The sequence below is a fragment of the Terrapene carolina genome, unplaced genomic scaffold (genome assembly GCF_002925995.2).
Source record: "Terrapene carolina triunguis isolate 2854851 unplaced genomic scaffold, T_m_triunguis-2.0 Scaffold232, whole genome shotgun sequence".
NCBI classification, from domain to species: domain Eukaryota; kingdom Metazoa; phylum Chordata; order Testudines; family Emydidae; genus Terrapene; species Terrapene triunguis.
The window spans coordinates 5,038,390-5,052,025 of record NW_020664583.1 but is presented as its reverse complement, the minus strand read 5'-3'; the positions used below and the strand labels follow the sequence as shown (position 1 = coordinate 5,052,025).

At 39.1% G+C, this 13,636-nt stretch overlaps 1 protein-coding gene across 1 annotated transcript in view; it reads left to right on the top strand.

Moving 5' to 3' along the window:
* Positions 1–13,636, top strand: part of IARS (isoleucyl-tRNA synthetase) — a 220,978-nt gene that overhangs the window by 109,891 nt on the left and 97,451 nt on the right. The window contains exons 16-18 of the mRNA XM_024195652.2: positions 4,138–4,211; positions 5,005–5,199; positions 13,545–13,631. Of these exons, the coding sequence (XP_024051420.1) occupies positions 4,138–4,211; positions 5,005–5,199; positions 13,545–13,631 (356 nt within the window). The remainder of the gene's footprint in view (positions 1–4,137; positions 4,212–5,004; positions 5,200–13,544; positions 13,632–13,636) is intronic.

Here is a 13,636-nt window from a genome sequence, read left to right as displayed (position 1 = left end):
TGGACTGAAGCAAGATAACTGAGAAAATATATGTAGGTAAAAAGTAACTTTTATGCCTCACACCCTTTCCCTGTTCTTATGTTTAAAAACATTTCTACTGCCCAACAGAGCAAGATCAAATTATTTCTACCTTGACCCACTGTTTACTTTTATAAACAAAAAGGTGTGTTTTCCATAAAAATTTACACAAATATTGCTGTATTGTCCAAATATGTTGGCAGTCTCTGCTGTCTTACTGTACTATAAAAACTTAAATTTGAGAAGCTACCATTTATATTAATCCATCTTGCTTTCCTGCTTAGAGATGCTTCAGGCTCCTGTTATGGTGTTTTGCTGATTTTGACATGATCTTCCTAAGGCCACCGATGAGACAGGTCTCATCAAATGAGGAGAGGTTTTATACAGCAGGGAGGTGGTGGAGACTCTTAGGCTAAGTGAATCCTGACCTGCATCCAACAGCTGTATATTATCCTTCCCTTGCAGTATTATGTCCTTCATGACCCTTGGAAAAACTAGGACACAGATTCTCAAACTGTGATCCCTGGACTATTTGTTGGTGGTCCATGGAGAGTTGATTGGTTGCTTTATGCTAACGATGTCTCCCTGAAGCAGATGTTATACTGCGTTAAGATGGCTAAAAATAAAACAAACATTTTCTTATATTACTCTTCCTTGGAAGCAATTGCTGTAATTCTCTGAGTGCCCACCTGTGGATTAAAATCCACTTCCATGACTGACAGTTTTGTACCTAATGGGTACAGAATGGCCAAGTCAAAATGAAAATACTCTATACTGACTAGTAAAGGTTTTAGTACTAGTACTAGTAAAGGTTCAGTACTGTATCATGCTAAAATATTTCAAGTTTGGTCCTGCAGCTGAAAAAGACTGGACAAAAGACTACACTATGCATATTTGCCTCTGGTAATGCTCCTTACAATCTCTGTCCCTCTTTTACTGATGAAATCTTTACAATTCCTTTTCTAATTTGGAAGATTGAGTTTCGTGTCCATGCAGTTTAGTGCAAATAGCCTACAGGAATCAGACATTGGGGAAGAAATGGTCTAATGCATACAGACAACTTGCATTTCTCCTGAGGCTGCATGTACCCACTGGCTAGAAAGCAAGTGTTGAGGTTTGGTAATCTGGTATGGCCACTGGGCCACAGTAAAATTCAAACGGAGTGTGCCTATGTTCACTCATATTTTATATGAAAGGGGATGTTGTTTAAAAATTAATATAAAAGGTTAACATTGGAACACTCAAACTTTTTAATTTTACTATGGTCCAGTAGCCATACCAGACTACTGAACCTCAACAATGTGCCCTTCAAAAAGGAACACTTCATGCGTGCAATTATATTTTGCATGTTAAAATCAGAAAAAAATTGTGGATTTATTATTTAATATATAGAAAGGTTACTAACTGCAAGTAAAGTGAAATATAGTACAAATCAATATCTAGTCTCCCACAGTTTTACTTTAGCTGCACTAAGTTTTGGCATAATTATAAGGTAGTAGAAACACATAGTGGAAGGTGAGATTTGAAACTTGTGTTTTTTATTACTCTGTGAAAATCATTGATTTGAGAGCTTAAACCTACAAGTTTCTGAAGAAAGGACTAAGCAGAAAAGCACCCATTTCAACTAGATGTAAAATCTTTTAACACCGCATGATCAGGTTCATAAAGCAGGAAGATAAAATGTTTAAGTTCTAGAGAACTGGCATACAGTTTAATTGAAGTTGCTCAATATTTAGTGAAGATGTGGTTCAGATGCTTTAGTGTGGCTTGGAGCTCCTGTCACTCAACTGAGGCATTTGACCAACTAGTTTTATTGCCAGTAGTCTTGTATAACAGCACTAACCACAGGAAATCCCTGGCTATGCTGTTTTTAGTCTGTGAAGAAATCTTTTCTATGTCCTGTGCCCAGTCTGTTTTGTTTCCGCTTATCCAGTTCAGGGCCGGCTCCAGCTTTTTTGCCGCCCCAAGCGGCAAAGTGTGTGTGTGGGGGGGGGAGTTGATCAGCGGCACTTCGGCGGCAGCTCAATCGCGCCGCTTCATTCTTCGGCGGTAATTCGGCAGTGAGTCCTTCGCTCCCTCTCTTTCTCGGACGTGCTGCCCCTTTCCATTAGCCGCCCCAAGCACCTGCTTCCTTCGCTGGTGCCTGGAGCCGGCCCTGGTCCAGTTGCTGCTAGGCTGCCACCTCTAGCTCATCTTGTCAAGTGTTCTTCATATAAATCATTCCCTTTAAGTTTCTTTTAAAGCTCCTAGGTGGTTTGCTTGGTACTGATAGGCAGGTGGGAATCTTCTGTTCTCTCTTCTCATAACACAAGGACAAGGGAAACTGGCCCACCATTAAATGTAATTGCCAATCCGGGTTCCCCACCTTTGTCTACTCTGTGAATCTGTTCTAGCTGCAGCAATTCCATGGAAGGTTCTCCTGGAGGTTTGGTTGTGCAGATGTGAGTTTTCTTCTGGGTGCAGGATGTTTTAAGGACACACATTTTTCTTCCTTGATAGATTACTCTGATTTTCACTTTAAATAAGATATGTCTCACTTAACTCTTTCCAGGACCCAAAAATCCCAATGGAGCCAGATGGTAAATTATGCCCTCATGGTAGTCCTAGCAATTTAGTATAGTAAAACTCTTTCATGAGCATGAATTGACAGCTCCTGGGATGGAAACAATGGTTGGTAACTCAGATCAGTTTTAAGATGGATGAGACCATGTATTAAAGGAGGCTTGAAAGCTTCTGAAAATCCACCTGCCTTGACTGTCAGAAGTCATTTTGGTGGGGGGGGGGGATTGCCTCTTCCTTGGTCACCTCTAAGCTGGTCAAGACACTTTTTGAGTCACTTCCTTTTCATCTGCTATACCTTGAACAAATGTGATGTGGAGTGTCCAACTTCTGCTGAAGCAAACATTGGTAGAAGGATTGAGGCAGCTCCAGTCCTTGGATAGGTATGTTAAAAAGCCCCTTTGCTGCTCTTTTATATGGAGTCAAAACGCTACTTGTACATTGAAATACCAGCCGCTAAAGGCACTAATAAATAGGGAGCATTTTATCTAGACACATTGTTTAAAAGTCTGATAAAATGCTAATTGTTGCTAATCTGAAGTGCTAAATCCCATTTTTCTTAGATATGTGAAAGGGATGTTGTCAACTCTCAGGCAGCGACAGAGAATGACCCTATAGCCTGGTAGTTAGTGCACTCACTTAGGATGTTGGAGACCCAAGTTCAAGTTCCTGCTCCAGTGACTAAGCATTTATACACAGTGGAACAGCTTCAATAGGAGAGACTGAGAGAGACCTGCTCCAGAATATCCCATAGCCCAGTCATTAGTGCATTCTCCTGCAATGTAGGAAATATAAATTCAAATTTCTGCTCCACATCAGGCAGAGGGGGGACTTGAACCTGGGTCTCCCACATCCCAGATGAGTGAACCACTGGGCTAAAGGTGATCACTTGCGCATTTTTAACTCTACTTTTATAGAGTAAATATTGTGGAAAGTTTGACTTAGAAGGTGTCACCACCCTAAAAAGTTTGGGAAATACTGATTTAGAACATGAGTGTCACTTCTGGATCTTAGCTAGTTCCCATCTAACCATTTTGCTAATGGTTCTAGTTTAAATGGTTAATGACATTATGCAGCAGTTCATGTTTGTAGGTGAAGACTGTTTTGACTCCCTTGGAAAGCAGCATTTTCTAGTGGTCAGAGCAGGAGACTAAGCATCAGCATATTTGGGTTCTGTGCCAAATTTTACCACTGTTCAGCTCTGTGATTAGGCAAATTATTTAACCTCTTTGGCCTCTTTTTCTAAATATAAAATGAGATAATCAGGTTTGTAAAGTGATTCAAGATCTTTGGATGGAAGGCGCTGTTGAAGTGCTAAGTATTGTGTGTTTTATATAAATAATATATATTGGGTTTTGGATTTAAATAATTTTTTCCCTTACACAAAGTGAAAACATAACTATAAAATGTTGCAGGATTTCGGTGTAAAAGGGTAAATTTAACTTATAGTTTGTAGCTCTGTATTGTACTTGAAAGTGATACATAATAGCACAGTATTATGGAATATCTCTTAAAATATCCATTGAATTGGTTCTAAAGTATTTTACTATCTTTTAACAGGTGGTTTGCATTGGGTCAGTGGCAGAACTGGAAGAGCTGTCAGGAGTGAAAGTCACTGATCTCCACAGAGAAAGGTCAGTCACTGAGAACATGTACCAGCATGAACTGCTCCTATAGTTAATTAGCAACTGTTAGGGAGTAGCACACAGAAATGTTAGTTATTATTGTCTTAAACCTGAATAACCATTTAGGTTTTAGGAGCATATGGAGGAAACTAGAATGGCTTTATGTATACTGTATTAAATATACAAATGTTTCTTTCTTGGAAATTAATAGGCAGCAGGTTTAAAACAAACATATAAGGAAGTGCTTTTTCACATTAACGCACAGTCAACTGTTGGAACTTGTAGCCGGGGATGTGATGAAGGCCAAAAGAATAACTGGGTTCAAAAAAGCATTAGATACATTAATGGAGCTTAGGTCCATCAATGGCTATTAGCCAAGATGGTCAGGGATGCAACCCCATGATCTGGCTGTCCCTAAACCTCTGATTGCTGGAATCTGGGACTGGATTACGGGATGGATAACTCGATAAATTGTCCTGTTCTGTTTATTCCCTCTGAAGCATCTGGCACCAGCTGTTGTCAGAAGACAGGATACTGGGCTAGATGGACCATAGGTTTGGCCTAGTATGGTCATTGTTATATTCTTATGGAACTTCAATTTGAGATTGATACTAAATTTACAAAGCCATTTTAAACTCTAAAATTTTTTATATGAAATCTTGGCCTGTTGGAAATCACAGTGAAACTGAGTTGTTGTTGTTTTTGTTCCCTATCTAATGCGTAAGCATAATATGGATTAAGTTCTATTATGCCAAAGTTCTTAATATTTGGATTAGCGTTTGTCCATCTTTTTCTCTTATAGCATTGATCATCTAACCATCCCTTCACGCTGTGGAAAAGGAATGTTGCACCGTGTTTCTGAAGTCTTCGATTGTTGGTTTGAGAGTGGGAGCATGCCTTACGCACAAGTCCATTATCCATTTGAGAACAGAAAAGAATTTGAAGATGCCTTTCCTGCTGACTTCATTGCTGAAGGCATTGATCAAACCAGAGGATGGTAATATACTCTGTTCCAGATTTTAGAGAGCGAGAGAGTGCATTTAACATATGAACCATCCCTAAGTGATGTGCAAACTATACCTCTACCCCGATATAACGCTGTCCTTGGGAGCCAAAAAATCTTACCACGTTATAGGTGAAACCGTGTTATATCAAACTTGCTTTGATCTGCCGGAGTGCGCAGTCCCGCCCCCCCAGAGCACTGCTTTACCACGTTATATCCGAATTTGTGTTGTATCGGGTCGCGTTATATCGGGGTAGAGGTGTATAAACATACAGCTTTCACTAAAATGCAGCTACGTCTGTGGTGGGAGGGAAGTAGTCAGCAAATACTTGGGCAATCTCTTATTCTTTCTGAGACTTGCCATTGGATATTCTCATTGAGAAATTTGCCACAAAGTAAACTGCGCAGAATTCAGTTTATTTACCATAAAAGGAGGAAAGACTGAGTTTACTGAGCTGAGACAAAAACTTTTCTGGGGATGGTAGGTATTTCATACCTGATGAGTAAGCCGGTAAACCCCATGCCCTAGATGCGATTTAACTTTTCTGTGTTAGTTTGGGAAAGGGCCAAAAGTGTAACTAAGTCAACCCTTATGTGACTAGTAGGAGACACTCCTTTTCAAAAATATAAACTTCTAGACTTAAATTTGCTTCCACAATGTTGTGAACTGCTCCATTTACTGATATTTCCTTGGCCAAACAAACCTTTCCTGATGTAAAGCTAAATCTTTCTCTAATCTCAGGTTTGTCCCTGGTACTTCCTTATGTATAATATTTAGTTTTTAGTCTTTTTGTCCCATTTAGGAATGTCTGTTATAATTATGTGTCCTTGAAGTCTTAGTTTTGAGGTTGACTATGCTTAGTTTTACAAACCTTTCTTAACTAGACTTTCCTTCCATTGTCCCAAATTAGCGTAGTTCACTATATTGAAGTGGTACTTGCACAGTAAACAGATCTATTACATTCCTAAGTCAGTCAGGACTCAGTGAGCTAAATTCGGTATTATTTTGTATATAATAGACTTGTTTATTCAATTCCAGTCATTTGTATTTTTGCAAATCTCTGAGATTAGAGAAAATGATTTAGGTTTAATTTCCAAAAGGTGGTGGAACAGGTATCATTGAGGGCATGATATGAATACAGAAAAGTTGCATAGGTATAAATGAAGGCCCAATTTAACCTTGCAATACTTTATTTCTGGTGGTAATGTGTGACATGGAAAGAACCAAACTTGATTCCCAAATTCCAGGTTTTGCTTTGAAGGCTGGCAATTAAAAAAAACAACAACAACACATATTTTATTTGCCAATTGAGTATACTTAACACACAATCACTGAGAGACCAGAACCTTCACAGAAATTTGGTTCCTTTGCAGAGTAGAACTGTACTTTGAACTCTGTTCAAAGCAGTGGATAGTATTTTAAATGGATCCTCACCAAAACTTTATACACCGTCAACACTCTTTCAACATTACTACCCCATATTTGCTTTCCTGGGGGCAGTCTCACACTATATGTAAAATTCTATTAATTATTTATTACAATTCTGAAGTATTCTTCCTCATTAGTCCTTTCTAATTTTGTTCCGTTAACCCTAAAATTACTTGTACTATTTTGTTCCTTACTACATTAAACTCCATTTGCCACCTGTTAGCCCACCTGTTTAGATCTTACTTCAGTTTGTACTTCCCATGGTTATATATTGATTTATTATTCACTGTACACTATCAGAATGATTATTAATAAAGAATATTTAATACAGTGAATCCCAACATTAAAGAGAATCGATCCCTTGTTACTTTGAGACACAACTTCCTACAGGTCATGATTATTCTTCGCACACTATTCCTCAAGTAGTTTTCTAGACATTGTTACTAAGCACTGATCCCAGATTCCCTAATTTAATTTATTAGTTTTTATGTAATACTGTATTTGGTAAAAGTCCTAGAAATAGATCATATATATATGGAATATACATTTATTTTAAAACAAAGGTTTCTGTATTAAGTGTCAGTTTAAGAAAGGGACCTGGGAATCATTGTAGAGAGCTCAATGGAAATCTCTGTCCAACATGCAGCTGTGATCAAAAAAAGCTAACATGTTAACACTCCTATGGAATGAGATGCAGCATGGACAATATTCTAACACTTTTATATAAATCGTTGGTGCGGCCTCACCTGTCATAGTATATGCAGTACTAGTCACCCCATCTCAAAAAGGATATTGCAAACCTAAATGTGGTTCTGAGAAGAGCAATGAGAATGATCAAAGGCCTGGAAAAACTCTCATAAAGACAGATGAAAAAGCCTGGGATTGTTTACTTCAGAAAAGAGACAAATGAGAAGGAACATGATAGAAGTATATAAAACAATGAATATAGAGAAGGTAGATTGGGAGGTTCTGTTCCCTGCCTCATAATACAAGAACAAGGGGATAGTCAATTAAATTAAAAAGTGTGGAAATTAAAAACTGACAAAAGGAAATACTTTTTCACACAGCGTGTAACTTAGCTGTGGACTTCATTGCCACAAAAGTGGTTGAGGCCAAGAATTTTACAAGATTTTAAAAAGGGATGTGGTATCAATATGGATATCAAAAATGTCCTAATTAATGACAAAATATCTGGAAGAGGAATTAAGCCTTGTGCTTCAGATTTTAGGCCAATCTGACTATTAGAGAACAGGATGAAACCAATGTGGGGAGCAGATTATTCCACATATGCTTACTTTAGGGTTCTTAGACCATCCTCTTAAATATGTGGCTGTTGCTACTGCTGGAGATAGAATACTGGATGAGGTTGACCACTAGTCTGATCCAGTAGGACAGTTCCTGAAATAAAATCTGGTAGTATCACTGAAGAACGTTGGTACACTTTTACACAGGAAGAATTTTTATATTGTCAGTGTAATAATCTAAATGTGAGGCCACTATAATTTACAAACCTGTTTTAAATTAGCACACTTCCTAGTTTCTCTTCTATTTTTTTTTTTAAAAACACTACCACAATATGATTAGTGTTCATGAAAGGTAGTAAATATGCAGCACCAAACACTAAGTTCTGCCATCTGAGCAGCACCTTTATAAGCTTTCTCATATTAAAGGGTGTAGAGCCTGATCTGGAGAGAGCATTTTTTGGAGGGATACTTGGGGGGAGTTTATAGGTGGTCTGTCTCCAGACTGAGTCTGTCTTTGTCAATCTCAAAAGAGAGGCCACCTGTAATGCCAATTGTGATTTGATTTTTGTGATATGGACATAGATCCATTGGGTATTGGACTGAGCCTACCAATTCACTTTATATTCTGTAGGCTACATAACTGCTGCCAGATGGTGGAGATTTTCAAACTGTATAGGCCTGGGTAGATTGCTTCATGGGGTTGGTTTTTATTAACAGCAGCATAAAGTTCACCTCAAGCTTTCTCTCCAGGCTTGATTTACTCTTAAGGTTCCTCCCTCAGAACCACTGAGCTGCATCTTAGATCCTACTCCCTCGAGAGCTGCTGTCACCTTCCTTATATTTAGGAGGCTATTAAGCCAATTGCTTCAGAAAGTCATGAGAACCCACAAACCTTTCCCAAGATGATCATCTGCTAACAAGGTGGTGTTTTTCAAATAGGCAGTGCTAGCCTGTTACCATCCCAATAAAGCTATTAATTTTCAGACAGAAAAATGAATTAAGATGAGGATTGTTCCCCTGGAATGATGGTGACATCAGACTGTACTAGAAAGTTGCTAGATTTCATCCTCATTATAAAGCTGGATTACACTGAGGCCATGTCTACGCTAGGGGCTAGATTTATGCAGTGGTGTCGATTTAGCAGGTCTGGTGAAGACATTCTAAGTTGGTAGGAGAGCGCTCTCCTGTTGACATCTGTATTCCACGTCCCTGAGAGGTGGAAGCTATGTCAACGGGAGTTACCTTGACCTCAGTTACGTAACTGAACTAGCGTAACTTAGATCAACTTACCTCTTTAATGTAGACCAGCCCTTAGTTAACTTTTCCCCAATATCTTCATTATACTTGTGAAAGATTGAGATTCTGGGAAATGTCAATGAATATATCCTTCTCTAGTTATGACATGCTAAAATGACAACACTGCTAAATGGCCAATGGACCAGTCAACTCTGAAATATTGATGCTTTAAATAGACTGTATTTGCAAAACCTTGTAAAACTGTTAGAACTTAGATATCTTTAAAATTGTGATTTCTCAGTCACAAGCAAACAGTTATTTCAGGCAGAATGGTGCCCTTTGTCATTAACATTCTTTTTTCTTTGAGCATTGGTAACTCTGCTTCATGTATTAAACATGGAAGTGTCTTTCTCAGTTTGGCTAATATTTAAAACAGCACATTTTGTACGACAGTCTTGGCCCTCCCTATAGGTCCTCATACCAGAATTAATTGCTTAACCAGGCCTTTAAATTCTGACAGAGGTTTGTTAGTGTTGGGGTAATGTGGGACTTTACCTCAACCACACCCAACTTGTACATGTTTATACAGAATGTTTTACCAGCGTTGGCTGTCTATTGGCTGTTATGAAAGGCATGTTTTTAATTGGTTTATAGATGTGCATATCAAAAGCATCTTATAAATGTAAAACTTAAAACCACCAAGTAGTGTCTATAAAGCAAATCAAACCACAGAATGATCATGAATAGGAATATGTAGATGATATTTTGAAATGACAACAGTGGTTGTCATTAAAATCATAACGTTTACTACTGCAAGCAATTAGTATTAGCACTATATTCCCAACACTACACACCAGGCCTGTTTCAATTAATTCCAGATACACTGTCCAGTATGATTGTGGGTATTCTTCTGTTCATCTTTTTAAGAAACTGAACTATCTAACTTAATGTCCCTGGAGAAGTTTCTTCAGTCACTAAAAAATTTCTGCATGTGCCACCTCAAAGTGCGTAACCCTCATGTACCAGTCTCCTATAAAAAAACAACAACAAAAACATTGAAGCTCCTTCTAGTCAAAGTCAGTTTTTGCTTTTAAAATAGAAATGCCTTACAGGCCTGGTCTACAGTGTGTGTGTGTGGGGATCGATCTAAGTTACGCAACTTCAACTAGTTACTTAGATCTACCTACCACGGTGTTTTCACTGCGGTAGGTCGACTGCTGACACTCGCCTGTCAACTCCGCCTATGCGTCTCACTCCGCTGGAGTACCAGCGTCGACGGGAGAGCGCTCGGTGGTCGATTTATCGCGTCTTCACTAGACACAATAAATCGACCCCCCCGGATCGATCGATCGCTCCGGAGGTAAGGGTAGACATGCCCACAGTGTTGTCGTCATTCCATGACAATTGCTGTTGTTGGGATCAGTTTGTTTGTTTTGCATGTATATTTACATGCCATAACCCATTACTGTTTTGTCAGTTGGGTATTCATACCAGCTGAGGGAAGAATCAGCTAGTATGCAGTCTCTTTAGTTTTGATTTGCCTTGGTCATATGGGCAAAAGCTCAGGATTGAGGTTTTTTTCTTTTGAAGACTAAAGATGAGGGAGGAAAAAAGGGTAGGGGTCGGATGTAAGGAGGAGGGTAGAGAATTATGGACAAGGAGTAAAGAATGGGAAAGTAGTTTAAAATGGCAAAGATTTGTATTTTACTTTTTGTGTATGTGTGAATGTTTGATAAAGGTTTGTAAGTTACATTGTAATTTGGTTGGTTAAGAGGTTTTACAGCCCAGAGGGGTGTGCACCCTGAGATGATAATGTGAGTTGAAAGCCTCTCTAGGGAATAAGAATCACAGCTTTCATCTAAGCCGCTTTATAAATGCAATAATGCACCCAAGCAACGTTTACCAAGTCTTGGATACTCAAGTGCCACAGATGTGTTTTCAATTCTATGCAGCTTTTTGAGATCCAACCACTTCAGAGGATACAAATGAACCTTTCTTTCAGCAGAGTATTTCTTCTCTAAATCTTATGCTAATAAACAGTTTTGAAGCATAACCTTCTGTGGCTTGGTCTGAGTCAATTAGTTTTCATAAAATCATCTTTCATTTAAAGGTTGTGTTAGCTTTAGCTCTATAGATTGCTGATGTATTTGATATTCTCCCTTAGCTAACAAGGCTGTGCCACACCCTCAACTTATTTAAAAATAAAGAGTTGCACAGGCCCAGGCCTCTGACAAGAATCCTATTTGTGAATAGGTTTCTGTGGATTAGTGTGCTGTTCAGAGGTGTGTTGGAAATATTCCTTGAGTCGGAGACATCAAAAGTAGGATTCCAGGTCACCAAAAAACTGTATCATGTTCGTGGGGGTAGAGGGGCAGAAGGAGAGGCCCTGAGATAGGACAGACTCTTCTGCTGGGCTAAGAGTATAGCTGGTTAGATTAACAATATTGTTGGGTGAGTTAAGGGAACCACTGTTGTGGCCCCTTGTGGAATGTAGTAGTTTAGATAGTTTAGTGTCCTTTTTCCTTTGTCCTCACCTGCAACTATTTCACATTTGGGGACAATGTATACCTTCAAGTCAGTGGCACTGCTATGGGTACCCGCATGGCCCCACAGTATGCCAACATTTTTATGGCTGACTTAGAACAACACTTCCTCAGCTCTCGTCCCCTAACACCCCTACTGTACTTGCGCTACATTGATGACCTCTTCATCATCTGGACCCATGGAAAAGAAGCCCTTGAGGAATTCCATCATTACTTCAACAATTTCCATCCCACCATCAACCTCAGCCTGGACTAGTCCACACAAGAGATCCACTTCCTGGACACTACAAGTGATGGTCTAATAAGCGATGGTCACATAAACACCACCCTATAACAGAAACCTACTGACCGCTATACTTACCTACATGCCTCCAGCATTCATCCAGACCACATCACATGATCCATTGTCCACAGCCAAGCTCTAAGATACAACTGCATTTGCTCCAATCCCTCAGACAGAGACAAACACCTACAAGATCTCTATCAAGCGTTCTTAAAACTACAATACCCACCTGCTGAAATGAAGAAACAGATTGACAGAGCCAGAAGAGTACCCAGAAGTCACCTACTCCAGGACAGGCCCAACAAAGAAAGTAACAGAACGCCACTAGCCGTCACCTTCAGCCCCCAACTAAAACCTCTCCAGCGCATCATTAAGGATCTACAACCTATCCTGAAGGACGATCCCTCACTCTCCCAGATCTTGGGAGACAGGCCAGTCCTCGCTTAGACAGCCCCCTAACCTGAAGCAAATACTCACCAGCAACCACACAACAAAAACACTAACCCAGGAACCTATCCTTCTAACAAAGCCTGTTGCCAACTCTGTCCACATATCTATTCAAGGGACACCATCATAGGACCTAATCACATCAGCCACACCATCAGAGGCTCGTTCACCTGCACATCTACCATGTACATTAGCCAGACCGGACAGTCTCTACGTAAAAGAATAAATGGACACAAATCAGATGTCAAGAATTATAACATTCAGAAACCAGTCGGAGAACACTTCAGCCTCCCTGGTCACTCAATTACAGACCTAAAGGTTGCAATTCTCCAACAAAAGAATTTCAAAAACAGACTCCAACAAGAAACTGCTGAACTGGAATTAATTTGCAAACTGGACACCATTAAATTAGGCTTTAATAAAGACTGGGAGTGGATGGGTCATTACACAAAGTAAAAACTATTTCCCCATGCTAATTTTTTCCCCTATTGTTACTCACACCTTCTTGTCAACTGTTTGAAATGGACCAGCCTGATTATCCCTACAAAAGTTTTTTTTTCTCCTGCTGATCGTAGCCCACCTTAATGGATTAGTCTCATTAGAGTTGGTATGGCAACACCCATTTTTTCATGTTCTCTGTGTGTGTATATATATATCTTCCTACTGTATTTTCTACTGCATGAATCCGATGAAGTGGGTTTTAGCCCATGAAAGCTTATGCTCAAATAAATTTGTTAGTCTCTAAGGTGCCACAAGTACTCCTCTTTATTTTTGTTGTTTATTTATTTATTTTATTTTGTGGATTTAAAAAATCTATTACTTAAAGGGGAAATTCTCCACTGTCCTGTCTCCCAACCTTGCTAATTATTCCGAAAATGTTTCACTGTCATTGATTAGTATTCTAGTACTTGTGTGTAATATTTGGAGAAATAATAGTATATACTGCACAGCAAGAAAACAATTGTACAATAAGCTGATTTTAATGGATCTTTTCCAGTTATATGTCCACTCAGATTTTTTTTAATTCTAATGTGCTAGAGTGAATAAATCCAGCTTAATTGAAATTTGATTTGTAATTGACAGCATGGTGCTTTTAGCATAACGTGCCTAGAATATGGTTTGAACTGTCTGATAAACTTATCACTTTTTTGTTTCAGGTTTTATACTCTCCTGGTGCTATCCACAGCTCTTTTTGGGAAGCCGCCTTTCAAGAATGTAATTGTAAATGGGCTGGTTCTTGCTAGGTTAG